Consider the following 20,204-nt stretch of genomic DNA (forward strand, 5'->3'; position numbering starts at 1 on the left):
AATACTGTGTGCAGTTTTGATCTGAGAAGGATGTTCTTGCAAAGGTTTATCAGACTGATTCTTGAGATGGCAGGAGTGATGTACGAGGAGCAGTTGAATCGATTAGGATTACATTCATTGAAGCTCAGAACAATGAGGGAGGATCTCAAATAAACCAGTAAAATTCTAACTGGATTAGATGGGGTGGATGCAGGATGTTCCCAGTGGTGGCAGAGTCCAGAACCAGGAGTCATAGTCTAAGTATAGACCGAGAACTGAGATGGGGAGAAATTTCTTCTCAGAGTGGTGAGCCGGTGGAATTCGCTACCACGGCAAGCCAAAAACTAAAACATTGTGTGATTTTAAGAACTTGGATACAGCAACAGGGGATCAAAGGATTTGGGGAAAAACCAGGAACAATTGGCATGATCGTAATGAATGATGGAGCAGGCTTGCAGGGCCGAATGACTTCCTGCTGCTCCTATTTTCTCTGTTTCTATGCACTACAGATAGATAGATAGGGAGGTAGACAGTCAGATAATGCCATTGTTTTAAGTTGTTGTGGTTCTGTTCGCCGAACTGGAAGTTTTTGTTGCAAACGTTTCGTCCCCTGGCTAGGCGACATCATCAGTGCTCTGGAGCCTCCTGCGAAGCGCTTCTTTGATGTTTCTTCCGGTATTTATAGTGGTCTGTCCTTGCCGCTTCCAGGTGTCAGTTTCAGCTGTCCACTGTAGTGGTTGGTATATTGGGTCCAGGTCGATGTGTTTGTTGATGGAGTTTGTGGATGAATACCATGCCTCTAGGAATTCCCTGGCTGTTCTCTGTCTGGCTTGCCCTATGATAGTAGTGTTTTCCCAGTCGAATTCATGTTGCTTGTTGTCGGAGTGTGTGGCTACTAGGGATAGCTGGTCATGTCGTTTCGTGGCTAGTTGATGTTCCTGTATGCGGATTGTTAGCTGTCTTCCTGTTTGTCCTATATAGTGTTTTGTGCAGTCCTTGCATGGTATTTTGTAAACTACATTAGTTTTGCTCATGTTGGGTATTGGGTCCTTTGTTCTAGTAAGTTGTTGTCTGAGCGTGGCTGTTGGTTTGTGTGCCGTTATGAGTCCTAAGGGTCGCAGTAGTCTGGCTGTCAGTTCTGAAACGCTCCTGATGTATGGTAGTGTGGCTAGTCCTTTTGGTTGTGGCATGTCCTCGTTTCGTGGTCTATCTCTTAGGCATCTGTTGATAAAGTTGCGCGGGTATCCGTTTTTGGCGAATACCTTGTATAGGTGTTCCTCTTCCTTTTTTCGCAGTTCTGGTGTACTGCAGTGTGTTGTGGCTCTTTTGAATAGTGTCCTGATGCAGCTTCGTTTGTGTGTGTTGGGGTGGTTACTTTCATAGTTTAGGACTTGGTCTGTGTGTGTTGTTTTCCTGTGTACCCTTGTGGTGAATTCTCCGTTCGGTGTTCTCTGTACTATCACGTCTAGGAATGGGAGTTGGCTATCCTTTTCTTCTTCTCTCGTGAATCGGATTCCTGTGAGTGTGGCGTTGATGATCCGGTGTGTTTTTTCTATTTCCGTGTTTTTGATGATTACAAACGTGTCATCGACATATCTGACCCAGAGTTTGGGTTGAATTTGTCGCAGGGCTGTTTGTTCTAACCTTTGCATAACTGCCTCTGCTATGAGTCCCGAGATTGGTGATCCCATGGGTGTTCCGTTGATTTGTTCGTATATCTGATAGGTTCCGCCTCCTGTTTTCTGTTCTGTACTGAACCTATCAACAAAGACGGCATACTTAAACTACTGGACTTGTGCCTCACTACACACTTTGCATTCAACAATCAGATATACGAACAAATCAACGGAACACCCATGGGATCATCCTACATTTGCCAAATGCACTTACTGTTTCACAGCGTCTGTTAAAAAACTCTCTGAGATTACGGACCTTTATACTTCAGAATATGACAGCCATGACAAGAGGACATGGTTTGTCTTCCCCCAAAAGCTTGGCATTAGAAAGGAAATGCAATGAAAGTTCTGCATCTTGGCTCGAAACTCCCACCAAAAACATGCAGCTCTCTCCTTGGAAAGTCCAGTCCTATACTTTCAAATCAACTTAACTCACAGCTCACTACAGCAACAGTCATGTGATAATAAATAACTGCAAAAATGACTTAAGTGATTTGATTCCACCCTCAGGTGAGTGTTTGTGTGGAGTCTGCACATTCTTCCTGAGCCTGCATGAGTTCCTTCCAGGTGCTCTGGTTTCCTTCCACAGTTTAAAGATGTGCAAGTTAGCCAGATTGGTCATGTGAATTTCTGCAAATTGTTCAGGAATGTGCAAGCCTGGTGGTATGTGCACATGGTAAATGCAGGATTATGGGGACAGGTTAGGGGGCCTGGGACTGAGTGGAAGCCTCTTTGGAGGCTCAGTGCAGGCCCAAATGGGCCACATGGTCACATTTCAACTGCAGGATTCCACAATTAAATCCTATTACAGAAAGACAATGGTATGACAAATTTACAAGAGGCTTTTTTTTCTTCTATCAATTATTTTTCTTTGTCTCTCAATTCTGTTTACTGTACTTTTTGCTATCTTTCTTCCCTTTGTCATTTATTTCTCTTTCAATTTTTACTTGCTCTTCTTTCTGTGCTCTCTTAATCTTTTTATTTGGCACTCTTCCTTTCATTCAAATTTTGACCAGTTGGAAAATATTCAGGTTAACAAACATTCAAGTGCAGAAAGAGATGTGCTGGCAAGAACCTGTGTGTTTGAGCATGTAGACCAGGAAGCACTCAGAATAGCACACACTAAGGTCAAGTGAATGAAAATCACATAAGCTTGCAAAGGATCTGAGCAGCTCCTTTCACTGTGAATACCATTCTCTGCAAATACAGTTGGATGGCTAATCTCTGCAATAGTTGATGACTATGTTGAACTGTGAAAGACTGTGGAAGTGGGGTGCACTTCTGGGACAACTGATGATTTGGCACCAGGCTAGACTTGGAATCACTTTAGGTTGACTAAGGCATTTAAGTGAACATCATGCATGTATTGGGCCATCTCAAGCTAGCAGAGGCAGTGGATGAAGCCAGAATTAACAGTTGAGATGCTTGTCATGGACTACAGCCAACTGGAAGGACATATAGAGAGACTGAAAGATTAGTAATTCCCAACAGTACCTGAAACTTGAAGTTAAAGTGATAAAATGTCCATTATATTTCAAACAATAGAGGAGACCGCTCCAAAACATTATTACTCAAGAAGCTACAATTTAATAAATCTTGGCTAGATTTACAAAAGTAGTTTTTTTTTGCGCTTAGGCTTCTCAAAAGAAAAGAATTTTCCATTTCCATAATTGCCATAACCAACTATTGACTTTTGAAATGATCTATAGGCAAGCCAGCAGGCAATACTGAGACCCCACAAATGCACAGTAGCAGTCATGTGTTTTCCTGGAGAAATCACTCTCACTTCTGCAAACACCACCATAGGATCTTTTACATCCATCTGAATAAGTTTGTCTTGAACAACCCAAATAACATTGCATGATTTGAAATATTAACCAAGATTAGGTGCATGGGTATTGAATTTGGACTTGAGGAGACAACATTCTGTCTCAAAGACACGCTATCAGTGAACCAAACTAATGCTTTAGCAAGTTACATTTGCACTACATGATTGGTAAATTTTCAATTGGACAAATTTCAGATGGTGACTCAAACCAACTTGAATATTTAAAATTAATTCAGATGTTGGAAGCTCAGAAAGTAATGAAACTAATGCTTATGAGCCAACAGAGCCTTTTCATTCATCACTAATACATGCTAATCAATGAATCTTCTTTTGATTTGTTTATATGTCATCAATAGCTTGTAAATTTAGCAATGAAATTCTCAATTAACCCAAAGCTATCTTCTTTACATAAGTGACGCCCCAACTCCTATACACAATGGTCTGAGCAATGAAGGCAAGCGTGCTAAATGCCTTCTTCTAAGGTATCTTTAACTGCAAAATGTCTGAAAGGTCATGCATGGGCATTCCAACTTCTAATTATATACTATTATAATTCTTGCAAGAGTTTATGTTTTAAAAGTTTTACAGTAAGAAATGAAAATCAACACCGATCAAATATCACATAACAGACAACCAACAAGTCTGCAGTTCTGGCAGATGTAGAACATTTGAAGTTCAAGGTTACCTCTAGCTCTACAAGCAGCTAATTTCTCCCTGCTCTGCTCTGTTAAAACTTGCAGTGTTCTTCAAAAGCTGATCCACACCAAGTTTTTCAGACCTGATTTTTGTCAGAATGAACAACCTTGGACCACCTTGGTTCTGAAAACTCCAAAAATCCTATTTATTCTGTCCTATCCTTTTCAGTAAACTACAAACTTTCATAAATATACTATTTCCACGGATGTAATATCTTTCTCTTTCACTCTGCATTTTCAAAGACATTTGGCCCTTAGTGTGTTTGTGTGTTAAAGTATTAAAAACTTATTTCAGTGAGTTTCTGCTTGAGGTTTTCACATGGATATCAATCACATGGGCCCATATCTGAGTCAGAATGTTTAGTATGATCTCAATATCAACCTTTCCAGAACACCTTCAGACATCAAGTTTCACATAAAAATTCAAACACCTTGAAACACAACCATCTCTTAAAATTCAGCATTTAAATAACAGATGCACAAGTATGCTTTTTGAAATAGCTTTCTCAAAATATTTTCATTAGCAGAAACAACATTGTTGATCTAATCGTTGTAATTTTTTCCATAAACCAGTCCAGCTTCCGAGAACAAAATACTTGGCTTTAAATAAACAGAGATAACCTTTAATAGCAACGATCCGCTGCTGAGGGAGTGACATTCAGTTAAACACTGAATTGCTGAAGACTGGATTCTGTACTTATCAGAGGCAATTTACAACAATATGTCCTTGATGGACATAGTAAAGAAAACAGATATCTCAGTGTCTTGTGTTACAGGATTAGGAGAATACTGCATACTAATAACATCAAAACATCTGAATGTGTTTTCAGTAACTTTCAAGATATACTAATTACTTTTAACTTCACTCATGAAGTGTCAGCCTTAAAATGACCATACTGCACTCAGAGGATCACATATGGTCATAGAGTCATAGAGATGTACAGCATGGAAACAGACCCTTCGGTCCAACCTGTCCATGCTGACCAGATATCCCAACCTAATCTAGTCACACCTGCCAGCGCCCGGCCCATATCCCTCCAAACCCTTCCTATTCATATACCCATCCAAATGCCTCTTAAATGTTGCAACTGTACCAATCTCCACCACATCCTCTGGCAGCTCTTTCCATACACGTACCACCCTCTGCGTGAAAAAGTTGCCCCTTAGGTCTCTTTAATATCTTTCCCCTCTCACCCTAAACCTATGCCCTCTAGTTCTGGACTCCCCAACCTTAAGGAAAAGATTTTGCCTATTTCTCCTATCCATGCCCCTCATAATTTTGTAAACCTCTATAAGGTCACCCGTCAGCCTCCGGCGCTCCATTCTGAATTTTTGACACATTGAAAAATGTGAGTTAACACAATATGGAAAAGACAATATTTGCAAACATATTCCTCAATTTATTCAATTGTATAACATGGCTAAAGATGCACACAAGTTTGTAAGGGTTTCCATAGAATCAATAAACATAATTTCCATAGTGTCTTTGCACAAAGAGATGTCTCCATACTTCAGAGGGAAGTGGGCAAAAATGGATAATGTGCAGAAGGAAAAATGGGAAAGAGAAAGCATGGGTAAGCAAAAAATATATTTCAGGAGAACTGCCTTTGAAAGAGAATTTTCAGATGGTAAATACTTAACAATTGACAGTACAGTTACCAGTTTAAAGTGCCACATGAAATTTAGTCTTCACTTTCTTTGACATGGATGTAAAGATTAAAGCAATTGAAAGAGATAAGTAGTGAGAAAGAATTGAAGGCGTACAGACAAGTATGGTATATGATGAGGAACTGTTAGTTGAGGGCACATTGGAGGTGAGATAAAGATGTGGATCTTCAATCAATTTGTTGTGGCATGAGGAACTGAAGAAACTTGGTAAAGGTGAAGCAGTAAACGTTGTTGGGCTGAAGATATAAGCAATGTCATCATCAATGGGTTACTGCTTGTGTTAGGTTGAAGCAGGGAGGCCAGCAAAGACAGTGCTTGTCAAATTAAGTTTGATAAAGGTACAGGTTAAAAAATTTAAAAAAGGGAATGAAAAGTGAAGGGCAGATGTGTGCAATGGCTGAGAGGTGACAAGAAATAGTCTTGGTGATGAATCTGCTCAAGCACAAAAACTGAGCCTAGAATGACAGGATTGACACCTCTGGGCTCAGCCGAATGGAATAGCTGGCAAAGTTCACAGAGTCAAGTTCAGAAGCAAAGCATTTGAAGCATGGTTTTAATGGTATTTAATGAAGCAAGTTACATTTCATTCCGATATTTGCCAGAGAACAACTCTTTTAAGAGAGAGAGAGAGCAGATATACCTGTATATCTCGGTTATACAGGTATGTGGAATGTGACTCCAGTGGGTGCAATTTTAAATTCTTGGGAGATGAAAGAGATGTTTGTGTCCAAAGTAAAGAAAAAAATGTGGAAACCAGTCCCCAGTCAAGCCACTTCCAACTTGAACAAAAACAGACTGGGAGAATAGTGATGAACTATTTCTAAAATTTAAATTTGATCTTAATTTCAAGGTATGGCCGCCACGTTTTCTGAGCCTTTGGAAACCCAACCAGTGACAGGAGGTGAGAATAGCTGAATATATCACTTAATTGCCTTTACAGCAATGCATAAAGCCAGACACAGAAGAATTAATTCCCCTCAGCAATTCTACCCCTCTTTCTGCCAAAGCACTACGTGGTTACAATTGGAGGCTACATTGTTAGCTAGTAGGAACATAGAGCCCTTTTGTGAGATATATTCCACGTTCAGGTAGAATACTTTTTTCAATCAGGACTCTTCAGCATCTAAATTCATGGAAGTTCACTTACATTGCTAGCTACTTGTTGTGAAAATCTACTTCATGTGTTTTCACATATAATTTCTGGCTTTAGGAATGAAACTTCGACAGTGGAACACGCGACAAATGTAAAATAAGTTCATTACATTTAAAAGAGTATTTATGATTAGAGGGGTTTACAGCAAGGAAGCCAGGATCAAAAACATCAGAATGGGCTTACTGATGTCAGTGTCTACACTGTTTACAGAAATGATAGTCCATTGAGATTATTTTGGGAGTTAAAGCTAAATTAGTTAAACACATTCAGCAAATGCTCTCAGGCCATAAAACCCACTCATTTCACCATACCAAAGAAGAAACTGTAAATGAGGGATACTTAACCTAAACGCCAGATTAGGGATAGCTCAAAGTATGGTATGTTGCATAGAGACAGGTGAAGCCAAAGAAGGTTCTTTGGTTTCAAGTCAATTGTGCCTTGTTGCAAGAGAAATTAGTTGCGGCTTGGAAATTGCAGAGAACTGAAACAGAAGCGGCCAGGAATCTCAAGTGCTGCTATTTAGCAGATTCCAGACAGTTGGTACTCAGGAGAAATCCCAAGGAATGATAGCATCCACTGTTCAAAAGATTAGGGGTAAAAAAAAAGCTAGGAGCCACTGACAGTTCAGCACAAGTGAGAGTGTGGTGAAGCAAGCCCACAAGCAGTGTTTGCTTGATGCAGCTGAGAAAAATTGGAACTCTGACAAACGCAACAGTTTAATGAAACTACCTGTTTGATAAAAGCCAAAATTGTGTCAGCAATTATATGCTAGACAGACATCACAACAGTCCTGAAAGAGTTTAGTTCAGGAGAGGAGACTGAGTCACCAAGATTGCACAGTTGTTGAATCAGTCAGAGTTGGACAAGCACTGAGAGCATTCTCAGGCTAATTATGTAAAAGTGAAGAACTGGAACCTTTGTGAAGGAGACAGAATTTTAATGAGATTTTGCATGGGTTGGGTCTGTCTTAACTGTATCAACCATCTAAAGTACAACATGTCTGCTGTTTAACTGCAGTTTTTCTGTGAACTCATATTTATCGCACGGTAATCCTAATTATCAGAGTTTAAGTTTTATACAGAGTATACACAGGTTAGAATCAATCTTAAGTGTTCACTACATTTTGTCATTAATGTTCATACTTCCTTTGTTCAAATTAGTACAATAAAGATTTCTTTTTAGTCAGTTTCGTTAAATTGAATAAATTCTGCCACTTATTATCTTCCCCTTCATTCTTCCACATATTATGTTCTTTACAAGAATAAGGTTTGACAATCCAGGCCATAAAGAACCAACTTGCCCAATATTCTCATAACTAAAATTATAATGTTGTACAATAGCATCATCCAGGAGAAGAGCTAAATCCTGACTCATGGATCAGCTATATGCATCCTTCCATAAATGCACTACTTTACTCATTCGGAACACAATCCAAGCCATCATTTGATGATGTGAATCTATATATGAACTGTCAAGTTGCTATAATTCATGGGAAGTGAATTTATGGAGTTGTGATTTACTTGGGTTATTTGGCACAATTTGGATTTGTATAACAATAAAATAACCAACTGTATTATACCTTTGCTAATTTAACAAGCTAATTTATACATTGCTCTGCACTGTAGCCTTCCTCCAACTTTGGCAGTGCCACACAGTTGTACAAATCTGTTTCAAATCCTTCCTGCAAACCAGGTAACTCTTGAACACCATGAGTGGAAGGTGTTTATCAATTATCAGACAAGCTATCGACTTGCTTCATGTTTACAATGAGGAAAGGACAAGAGAGCCAACTTATTGACTTCTATTCTCTTACAGCTCTTCTTTAATTAACTTCCATGATTACTCAATACTAGAAAATAGTCAAAAGATTCCAATATCTATGACACCTTCAGGCCAAAAGGTCAGGGTTCAATACACAGCTGTCAAGGAAATTTGACAGGAAAAAGTTTTATTAAAAATTTATGTTACAGGGCCAAATGTCTCGATTAACTGTGGTAACATCCCAACAATTGGGCTAGAATGTCTGGGTACAAGACCCATTTCCCCTGAAGATGTGACATAATCTGTCCATAAAAGATCAATCAAAAACAAATATATGGCAATACTGGTTACTGAAATAAACCACAGATGTCACTAAAGGACAGCAAATTAGGTTTTTTTTTTATTTTAATCATTAGTCTTACTCTAATGAATGTGAGTGGTATCGCACACTTCAGCTTGTTTCTTACTGAAGGCTTTAAATCCATAAATTTTTTCAGAATAAACAAAAAGCTACAACTTTAACACTGTCCTTACACATTGGCCGCTACTGAGGTAAGGCTGTTTTAAGGTGTTATTGGAATTTACTGGGCCAAGTAATTGCTAATATCAATACACAGACATTGTATAGACCAAAAATAAATTACTCTTTATTATCAGTGAGTACTGATAACTAGACTATCATATCTACTGTAAACATCAGAGTATTCTAACCAAGTGTTTTGTATAGACTTTTACACTTCTCTGTTTTAGTTTTGGCGCTCATCAGGTTTAAGTGAATTGAAAATGTTTGGATACTTGTTCTATTAGTCTAAGGAATTAAAAGTATTAAATACACAGCAAAACTCTTTCTACATTGCCAACTACTGTTTCTTATACATAACCTCAGAACAATATCGTCAGTTTCATTAGTTAGACATTTTCTTTCCACACTGGAACTGCTAGCAGTTTAATCATGTGAAAATATTTTGATACAACTGCGTCATATTTGGCTCCAGATCCATTAGATGTCATCAGATTGCAGAAGAATCTAACCTTTTATTTGCATTTTTTCAGTTAGTGATGAATGCACTTCTCTGGAGTATCATTTTGCAAAAAAGGGGGCACTCGCCAATTATTGGTAAAATGCATAATTTAAAGTTTCAGTCTACATATTTTCATAGATGCTCAAACTTACACCAAAAACTCTAACAAATTTGAAATACTCACAATAAAGTTCTATTTCTGCAGGATGTACAAAGGAATGGTTAATTGCCTAGTAATTCCAAGTAACAATAGCTTTTAAACAAGTCAGATTTTGCAAACAAGTTATGTACAAGTCAGCTTTATTATGAAGGTCTCAGGATTTGAGCACCTCAATAGAAATTACAGCAACTTTAAGCTATTTACTACTAGCTATTTAAAATTTTCCTCTCCAGGCTTTAGATTAGAGCAAAGATTTGATAAAATATTTTTATCAAAAATAGCATATGGAGATCAATGAGTTACATTCAATGTGAGTCAGCATGTACTGCAACGTTTCATTTTTGATCATGAACATCAGGCTGGTAAATAATTTCATTTCTATACCTTTAAAGACATAACTAAAACATTGTACACAACAAAAATGTGATTGAAGGCTAATTAATAAGAAACCTTTTATTCTATACTGAAAACCTCTTACACCATTAAAGACATGATGTACAGTCGTAAATATGTCATTACGAAGTAATAACCATAATTGTAGTATAGGAAGAAAGGCAAGCTCTATAATATAACCTCATAGCAACAGATGAAAATTATAACCTGATATTTTACTTTCATGTGGGACTGGTCTCATTTTCCCTTTTACACATGATAGTAAATGGAATGTGTTTTAACACAACATTTTGAAAGCTAGTATTAAGTAGGCTTCTTTCTAATCATTGTCATTAATGCGAGCTTTCAAGAGCTGTTACTGTTGCAATTTTGGTAATGACAACACAAGGCAAAGATGGTAAGCTATCATGATCTAACATATATTGTTAATTTAAAAATTATTCACTTGAATGAGCAAGTTAATTTTGCAATTACTTTCTCACGTTTTCTTATTCTGGTCTTAAAGAATGTAACTGCAGTTGTCAAGCAAGTATGACTTCTCTATTCATATATTTAATTCAATGCAAGTGGACCAATTTGCAAGTTAGCCATTGTGGCTGAAAGGGATTCTGGAGTATAAATATGTAATTCAGGCATACTGAATTAAAAAAAACCTCATTGGGATGGTACAAACAAAACTTTCCAAGTATTTGGAGTTAGTGCACTTGGCAGCTTGGAAGAAAACCTGTCTTTGTATGATCAATTTATTTCATTATTGTGCGTGCGCGTTGAATACAGTGAAAAGTCAGTTTTTGTTCAGGAAAGTATCTGGAAATTCCACCTTTGAGGGCAGAAACATTACTATTGCTAACATTAACAGTGATAGCACTGCTCTAAATACACAGGAGCCACAGATGAATTTGTCATCAAAAGCTAAAAAAACAAACTGCTTGTTAAAATTCAAAACAGGGGCAATAAGTAAAAAGATACTGAACATAATTAGTTTCAATCTCCAATTGCTCCTTAATTTAAACTAGGCTGAACAATCAGATGGATTCTGGGTAATCCAAGATGGAGCACGGGAAAATTTCTGGCGGTAACAGGCCGTTCCTTTTTTGAGGTATATTAGGTGTTGGAGGTGATTTCCTCAAATTCCAGGAGCAGCAATTACTGTTTTATTTCCTGTTGCATTGTTTTGGACTGGAAAAAATAAGTCAAAACAACAGCAGTTTTAAAAGGGAGAGGAACAGACATGGCCTGTGCAGGAGAGATAGACAGAGAGACAGAGAGAGAAAGAAACCAACACTGCTCCCTGATACAGCAGTGAACCTGCGCAGTTACTACTTTTGCTGTTTGAATTCATGTATCGTTAGACATAAGATTGCGTCTGGGAAAATGAACAAACAGTGAAATTCACAACTTTTCCTGGAGGAACCTGTTTGGGAGAGGTCACAGCACAGAAACAAAGAAGCAAATATTTTGAAGTGTGGCCTTGCTGTTAGTTTGCAGGAGTAAGCAGAGTGGGTTCTTTCCTGATTATATGGTTTAGTGAGATAATTGATTAACTAAAAAAAAAGCCATAAGTATTAAGCTAGCCTAGAGCAGTGTTTTGTAGAGGAATAGGACAGTGCTATTTTCTGGGTGTGCAGATTGGAAGAAGCAAAAATTCCCCTTAGTAGAGTGATATGCTCTTCCTGGCAGATGGAGGAGTGTCTGGAGAGTTTACATTTTACTGAGGATTATATCTGCAATAAATGCCATTGATTGTGAATCCTATCAGATCAAATGGATCGGCTGGAGTGACAGTGCGAGGTAATGAGGAATTTACAAGAGCAAGGGAGTGTGAGGGAAGGCAGTGAGTGGAAGGGAAAAAAAGTCACAGGTACAGTCTCATAGATGGGTTAATTCCAGGAAAGGTAAGGGAGGTCGGCAGGTATTACAAGAGTCTTCAGTGGCTATCTCCATTTCAAACAAATATGATGTTTTGGAAAATGTAGGGGGTGATGGATTCTCTGGAATGAAGCACGAACAGCCAAGTTTCTGGTAGTGAGAGTGGCTCTAATGCAATGAAGGGTACACTGGATTCCAAGAGATCGATTGTGTAGGGGACCCTCTAGTCTGAGGCACACAGACACGTTTCTGTGGCCAGCAGCAAACAATCAGAATGGTGTGTTGCTTCCCTGGTGCCAGGATCAAAGATGTTTCAAGAAAGGGTGGAGAATGTTTCAAGGGGGAAGAGGGCCCAGCAAGAGGTCATTGTAAACATTGGAATCAATGGCATAGGAAGAGAAAAGGTTGAGATTCTGAAGGGTCCATTACTTTTCATCATTTGAGCATAAGAGGTACAGTTAGTATGTTTGCAGATGACACCAAAATTGGAAGTGTCATGGATAACAAAGATCATCATCATGAATTACAACAGAATCTTGATCAGATGGGCCAGAGGGCTGAGAAGTGACAGATGGAATTTAGTTTTGATAAATGCAAGGTGCTGCATTTTGGAAAAGCAAATCTTAGCAGGACTTATACACTTAATGGTTGCGTCCTGGGGAGTGTTGCTGAACAAAGAGACCTTGGAGTGCAGATTCATAGCTCCTTGAAAGTGGAATCGAAGGTAGATAGGATAGTGAAGAAGGTGTTTGGTAAGCTTTCTTTTATTGGTCAGAGTATTGAGTACAGGAGTTGAGAGGTCATGTTGCAGCTGTACTGGACATTGGTTCGGCCACGTTTGGAATATTGAATGCAATTCTGGTCTCCCTCCTATTGGAAGGATGTTGTGAAACCTTTGAAAGGGTTCAGAAAAGGTTTACAAGGATGTTGCCAGAGTTGGAGGATTTGAACTATAGTGAGAGGTTGAATAGGCTGAGGCTGTTTTCCCTTGAGTGTCAAAGGTTGAGCGGTGACCTTATGAGGGGCATGGATAGGATAAATAGACAAAGTCTTTTCCCTAGCATGGAGGAGTCCAGGACTAGAGGGCATGGTTTAGGATGAGAGGGGAAAGATATAAAAGAGACCTAAGGGGCAGCTTTTTTCACGCAGAGGGTGGCGCATGTGTGGCATGGGCTGCCAGAGGAATTGCTGGAGGCTAGTACAATTGCAACTTTTAAAAGGCATTTGGATGGGTTTATGAATAGGAAGGGTTTGGAGGGATATGGGCCAGATGCTTGCAAGTGGGACTAGATTGGGTTGGGATATCTAGTCGGCATGGACGAGTTGGACTGAAGTGTCTGTTTCCTTGCTGTGTACCTATATGAATAAATGACTCGCGTTGAAACACAAACATCAGGGACTGTAGGAAAATAATGCACAGTTGCGATTGGAGGAGCGGGAACATAGGAAAGACAGAATTGGAGAGGAGCGACTACACCCATAATACCTTCCTGATCTCATTGATCCTCCAAAGGCAAAATCCATGATTAGAAAAGCAGCTAGTCAGGGTAAAACAAATCTCTGATTAGTGGTCAAGGAAGAATGTGCCGCTTTTCTCTCTACAACTCCGGGCTGTGGAGAGAAGGCAGGCAAGTGACTGGTCAGCAGAACTTTATTCTGTTTTCAGAGGAGTCTTTGTTGTATCTACCGGAGGAGCATATGTAACTCAAATTAATTTCTATAGCAACACGATGTGTACAAAATGAACTCGTTGTTATGTGAAATTCAGACAGACTGGGGTGGGTGTTTATTCAGTTATTCTAAAAACGAATTTTCCATGTGGAATAAATTGTGTATAGCCTAAAGCAAGAAAACCAGAGTAAAACACAGAAATACAGAAGGTTGTGTCACAATGTAAAGGCGTTGTGAAAGTATAGTTGATACTTCATGTGGCAAAAGAGTTATTTAAATGCTTAACTACACGTTAAATTGAAACAGCTAATATGAAACCTGAATTAAGTGAAATTCAAATAGATCTGGGATATCACAGTTCATTCAATGAGGTCAAAATTACATAACCCTTGAACAGTGGATGACCATCTCTGGATCTCTTGCTCAAACCAAGATGCCTATCGTTATGTCAACACAAGCGAAAAACATGAGAATTTCATTGTGAATCAGAGAGTCTGAAGCAATGGTAATTATGCCCAGTGGAAATACAAGTTATTTGGCATTACTGACAGCCAGGTTGCAGGAAGAGACTCAACACATCCTCCTCAGAAGACGAGAGGAGCCCATGACTGGAGTTAGACAGCTTGACTGAATGATCATGTGTATGAATATTTGGTGGGTGCCCCAAAGATGAAAAGTCTTACGGACAGGATGAAAGATCAAGGGCATGAGATGGGTTGCAAGCACTGAAGGGCCGAGAAGTAGTTCTGCTACAAAGTACAGCAGAGAAAAGTTAGAGCCAAGGTGGAATGCAAGAACAACAGAGCAAGTTACTCGGAGGAAAGAGGCTGTAAAGGGCAGATCCCTCACAGCAGAGGCAAACCTATTATCAGCATCTTCCCTTAACAACTTTACCTCTGGACAATTCCTGCAGTCAATCAAATTAGGCTCCAGAAAAAAAGAGGTAGGTTGCCTCAGCCCCCTCACTGTTACTTCAAAGCTTTGCAGGGTAGCTTTCTGGATCTTACTGAATCCACAGTTAAATAGCATGGTTTGAACCCACCACTTGATAGTTCTCATTGATAACAAAAATCTTAAGTTTCCATTCTTGTACACAACAACTCAAAAACTCCACTATAAACAATTCTAATTCATCTCACAGCATGTTAATCATATAAGAAAAAGTGCATTCTTACCTGAAAGTCTTTTTCTTCCAATATTTGTTTTCTCCATTTGACAAGGAAGGCAGCACAAACATACAAGTGGAAATGTGAGAATCCTTCTGGTTCAGACTGTAACACAAATCAAATTATTTGTGCCTGGTTAAAAGCAATTTGTGTGACCTTTCTCCATGCTTATTTGCTGTCTTTTAACATTGGATTTCATTGAAGAATTAAAAAAAGAACACAAATTTAAATGATTGAAATGGTCCTTATCTTTAAGTTGTGCTTCTGCTTGATTTCTTGTACCTAATGCCAAAAAAGTGGGTATACAACTGGTATTTGGAAATAACATCATGCTTAGCAGCTAAGAAAATTGATCTTAGGTGGAACTTGCTTGGAATAAATTCCACAAAATTGTAGCACGTTTTGCTAGTTTTGCGATAGCCTTTTTGTGCTTGCTTTAAAAAGAATTTCATTATCTAAAGGACAAGAATAACAACAAATTTTGTCAACTATAGATAAAAGCGAGCCAATATGCTTCAGTAACTCAACTGTTTCTGAGCTTCAGTTTTAGAACCACACAGCTCTTGCTTTCATATGTCTCTTTAATTTTATTTCTGTTAATTACAGAGGTGGATGATGCAGTTTTATTAACGAGCACAAGTAGTAGTGCTGGTATTTTTTTTAAATCATAGCATGATACACAAATGCCTTTTAAGTTTCAAACCTTCCTGGATCTCTTTTTGAAAACTTGTCTCCTAAACCTTAAATAAAATCAATTGTGTGCTTTCTTTCTTAGGGCTTCTGAATTCCATCATGTTATACATCGCAGTTGTTTAATTTAAAATGTAGGAGTGACTTTTGCAAATTTTTAATGCAAGCTACTTACATAACAATCCTCCAGCTATTCCTCTCAGCTGAGAAGCCAAAAAATTTCAAAGTGCAAGTTACATCAAATACAAACAGAAAATATTGCATCTACAAAGCATACATAGATCTTCACCTAAAATTCAAATGGGATTAAAATTGCCCTGATGATACTTCCACTGAAATAACACAAGCAAGTCAGAGAAATATTAAGAGTTGAATAAAACAAAGAGGAAGGTATAAAGAGATCTAAGAGCTTTCAGTTATGTTAACTATCATAAGCAAGACATAGTACAAGCTTATAATAAGTCATTTCGCTTCAGAATTCTTTGAGATCTCTTTGTTTGACTGAAGAAAGCCGTACAAGTGGTAGTCATATCCAAAGTTACGATAAAAGGCATGCACACTGACTTAAAATAACCTTTTAGCGCAGAACTCTCCAACACCAAGTAAAATGGCCTCTTAGAACACAATACATTTTAAGGACCATCCTAAAATGTCACACTGGCAGAACTGAGATGCTGATGATTGCAGGGTTGAAAAGCTAAGATAATATACCAAGGTGTTGCCTAGGCTAGAGAGATTGAAGAAATATTGGACAGATTGTGGTTGGTTTCCTGCGAGCAGAGGAGATTCAGAAGGGACATGACTGATATGTACATAATTATCAGGGGCATCGATAAGGTAGACATAAAGACATTTCCCCATTGATGGAAGATCAATGATCAAGCGGCACAGATTTAAGCTAAAGGGCAGGGGTTTAGAGGACATTTGAGGAAAAACCTTAAAAACCAGAGATTGGTGAGAATCTGGAACTCACTGCCTGTAAGGAGGGTGGAGGCAGAAACCGTCATTACATTTAGGTAGTACAGTATTTACAAGTGCATTTGCCATGCCAAAAGCATACAAAGCCAAGGATCAAGTGCTGAAAAATGGGATTAGTATGGTTAGGTGGTTGTTTTCGACCAACGTGGATGCCATGGACCGAAGTGCCTTTTAGGTAGATAGGAACAGCAGTCAGCCATTTAACATCTCGAGACTGCTTCGCCATTTAATAAGATCATGGCTGATGTGTGGTTTAACTTCATATGCCTGCCTTGTGCCCACATATCTTGATAATCTCACTTACAGTCACAGAGAAATGGTTCAAATCATCCATGCCAAATAGATAATCTAAATAAATCTAGTTCTATTTGTCAGCACTTGGCCCATATCTCTCGAAAGCCTTCCTGTTCATATACGCAGCCAGATGCCTTTTAAATGTTGTAATTATACTTGATAAAAAATTGTTTACATTTGATTTAATTTAATAATTCAGTTAGCATCAATTGCCATTTGAATAATAACATTCTAAAAATTCCATGACAGTGTGTAGAAGTGCTTTTTATCATGTATCCTGAATGGCTAAGCTCTAATTCTTAGACTGTGACCCCAGTTCTAGAACCTTCAAGCAGTGGAAACAATCTATCTTTATTTAGAGTCATAGAGTCATAGAGTCTTGGAGATGTACAACATGGGAACAGACCCTTTGGTCCAACTCTCCATGCCAACCAGATATTCCAACCTAATCTCGTCCCACCTGCCAGCATTCGGCCTATATCCCTCTAAACTCTTCCTATTCATATACTCATCCAGATGCCTTTTAAATGTTGCAATTGTACCAGCCTCCACCACTTCTTCTGACAGCTCATTCCATACACACACCATCCTCTGCATGAAAACGTTGCCCATTAGGTCTCTTTCATATCTTTCTCCTCTCATTCTAAACCTATGCCCTCTAGTTCTGGATTCCCAGACCCCAGGGAAAAGCCTTTGCCTATTTATCTATTCATGCCCCTCATGATTTTATAAACCTCTACAAGGTCACCCCTCAGCTCTAGAGAAAACAGCCTCAGCCGATTCAGCCTCTCCCTATAGCTCAAATCCTCCAACCCTAGCAACATTCAAGTAAATCTTTTTCTGAACTCTTTCAAGTTTCACAATATCCTTCCAATAGGAGGGAGACCAGAATTGCACGTAATATTCCAAAAGTGGCCAAATCAATGTTCTGTACAGCCGCAACGTGATTTCCCAACTCATGTACTCAATACTCTGACCAATAGAGGAAAGCATACCAAATGCCTTTTTCGCTATTCTATCTACCTGCGACTCTACTTTCAAGAAGCTATGAACCTGCACTCCAAGCTTTCTTTATTCAGCGACACTCCCCAAGGGCCTTACCATTAAATGTATAACTCCTGCTAAGATTTGCTTTCCCAAAATTCAGCACCTTGCATTTATCTAAATTAAACTCCATCTGTCACTCCTCAGCCCATTGGACCATCTGATCAAGATCTTGTTGTAATCCGAGAAAACTTTCTCCAATTTTGGTGTCATCTGCAATCTTACTACTATACCTCTTATGCTCACATCTAAATCATTTGCATAAATGATTAAGTGTAGTGGGCCCAGCACCGATCCTTGTGACACATCACTGGTCACAGGCCTCCAATCTGAAAATCAACCCTCCACGACCACCCTCTGTCTTCTAACTTTCAACCAGTTCTGTATCCAAATGGCTAGTTCTCCCTGTATTCCATGAGATCTAACCTTGCTAACTGATCTCCCAAGGGAAACCTTGTTGAATACCTTACTAAAAGATACCCTGGAACAAAAAACAATGCAGCACAGGAATAGGGTCTTTGGCCCTTCAAGCCTGCAGCAACACATTTTGCCCTTCCATACTAAAACTGCCTTCACTTACGGGATCCATATCCTATTCCTTTCCTATTCACATATACGTCGAGGTACTTCTTGAATGCTTCTATTGTGTCTGGTTCCACTACCTCCTCTGGCACTCACCCCTCCATGTGAAAAAACAATCTTGCACATCTCTTTTAAACTTCCCCTTCGCACCTTGAACCTGTGTCCCCTAGTAACTGACCCCTCCACCCTGGGAAAAAGCCTCATACTTCCCACTTTGTCTACGTCATTCACAATCAAATAAACTTCTGAGAGGTCACTCCTCAACCTCCTGCATTCCAGTGAAAACAAACCCAGTCTATCCAACCTGCCTTCATTGCTAAAATCACTCATACCAGCAACATACTGGTTAACATTTTCTCAACCCTATCCAAAGCATTCACATCCTTCTGGTAGTGTGTGACCAGAACTATATGCAATATTCCAAGTGTGGCCTAACTAAAATTGTATAAAGCTGCAGCATAATCTGTCTATCCTTATACTTCTTTGTTTATTTATCCTGTCTTTCCTTGTCAATATTCTGAAAACCACGATTAGATCACCACTTAACTGTCAAAAATTCTACAGGATAAAGGCTTAATTTATCTAATCTCTCCTCACAAGTTAACCCCTGAAGTCCAAGTATCATCCATGTAAACCTGTTTTGATGTTGCTCCAGAAGTTGCTCCTTCTTTAGGTGTGGTGCCAAACCGCTCATTACACTCTAAGAGAGGTCAAAGTAAGGCTTTATAAAACTGCAGCATAATGTCAGCATCCTCAAACTCCAGCCATACAGATATGAATGCCAGGATTCCATTAGCCTTCTTGAATATCGTCTTCATTTGTCCATGGCATTTTAAAGAGCTATGCACCTGATCCCCAAATCTCAATGAACGTTGACCATATTTAATCTTATGTCTTCTAAAGAAAATATACTGATCGACCCTCTTTCTGTTCAAAATAGATAACTTCACATTTGCTTACATTAAAATCTGTCAGTCCATTCACTTAATTTTTCAATATCCTGTTGTAATTTTATGCTGTCATCAACACTGTTGACAATGCTACCCAATCTGATGTATCAGAAAATCTGGATATTTGACTTTTTATGACATTATCCAAGTTGCTAATGAATATTGTGAATAATTGAGGTCTAATTGTGAATTATTGTGAATAATTATTTCATTATTCCAACTCCCTTTTCCTGCTCCTCAACCAATTTAGTATCCATGTCAATAATTCATTCTGAATCTGTGGGCTTCTACCTTAGCTAACAGTCTCATGTGTGGGACTTCATCAAAGCCTTCTGTAAGTCCACATAACAACTTTCCTCTGTCCACCACCTTTGTCACCTTATCAAAAAACTGGAAGTTTGAGGTGATCAGTTACGCTAGTTTTGATTTAGACTCCAACAATTTCCATGCCACAGATATCAAGGCTGTCGATCACTCTGACTGTACAACTATCGTTGCAACTCAAATATGAATTGGTCCATACTTTTAAATTGTGCAATGCCAAGTTGCTGTTTGAAATGGTGAGAGGAAAGAATTTGAAGAATGAGTGACAGAGTCTGAGAGTGAGGAAATTTTACCTGAGGAG

The 20,204-nt window shown here is 38.8% G+C and overlaps 1 protein-coding gene across 3 annotated transcripts in view; it reads right to left on the reverse strand.

Moving 5' to 3' along the window:
* tbc1d22a (TBC1 domain family, member 22a) overlaps nucleotides 1-20,204 on the reverse strand; it is a 391,538-nt gene that overhangs the window by 65,976 nt on the left and 305,358 nt on the right. For all 3 annotated transcript variants that reach the window (XM_060843181.1, XM_060843180.1, XM_060843179.1), the window contains one exon: nucleotides 15,051-15,146. In XM_060843181.1, coding sequence (XP_060699164.1) covers nucleotides 15,051-15,146 — 96 coding nt within the window. The remainder of the gene's footprint in view (nucleotides 1-15,050; nucleotides 15,147-20,204) is intronic.

Source organism: Hemiscyllium ocellatum, chromosome 23 (assembly GCF_020745735.1).
Source record: "Hemiscyllium ocellatum isolate sHemOce1 chromosome 23, sHemOce1.pat.X.cur, whole genome shotgun sequence".
In the NCBI taxonomy this organism is placed as follows: domain Eukaryota; kingdom Metazoa; phylum Chordata; class Chondrichthyes; order Orectolobiformes; family Hemiscylliidae; genus Hemiscyllium; species Hemiscyllium ocellatum.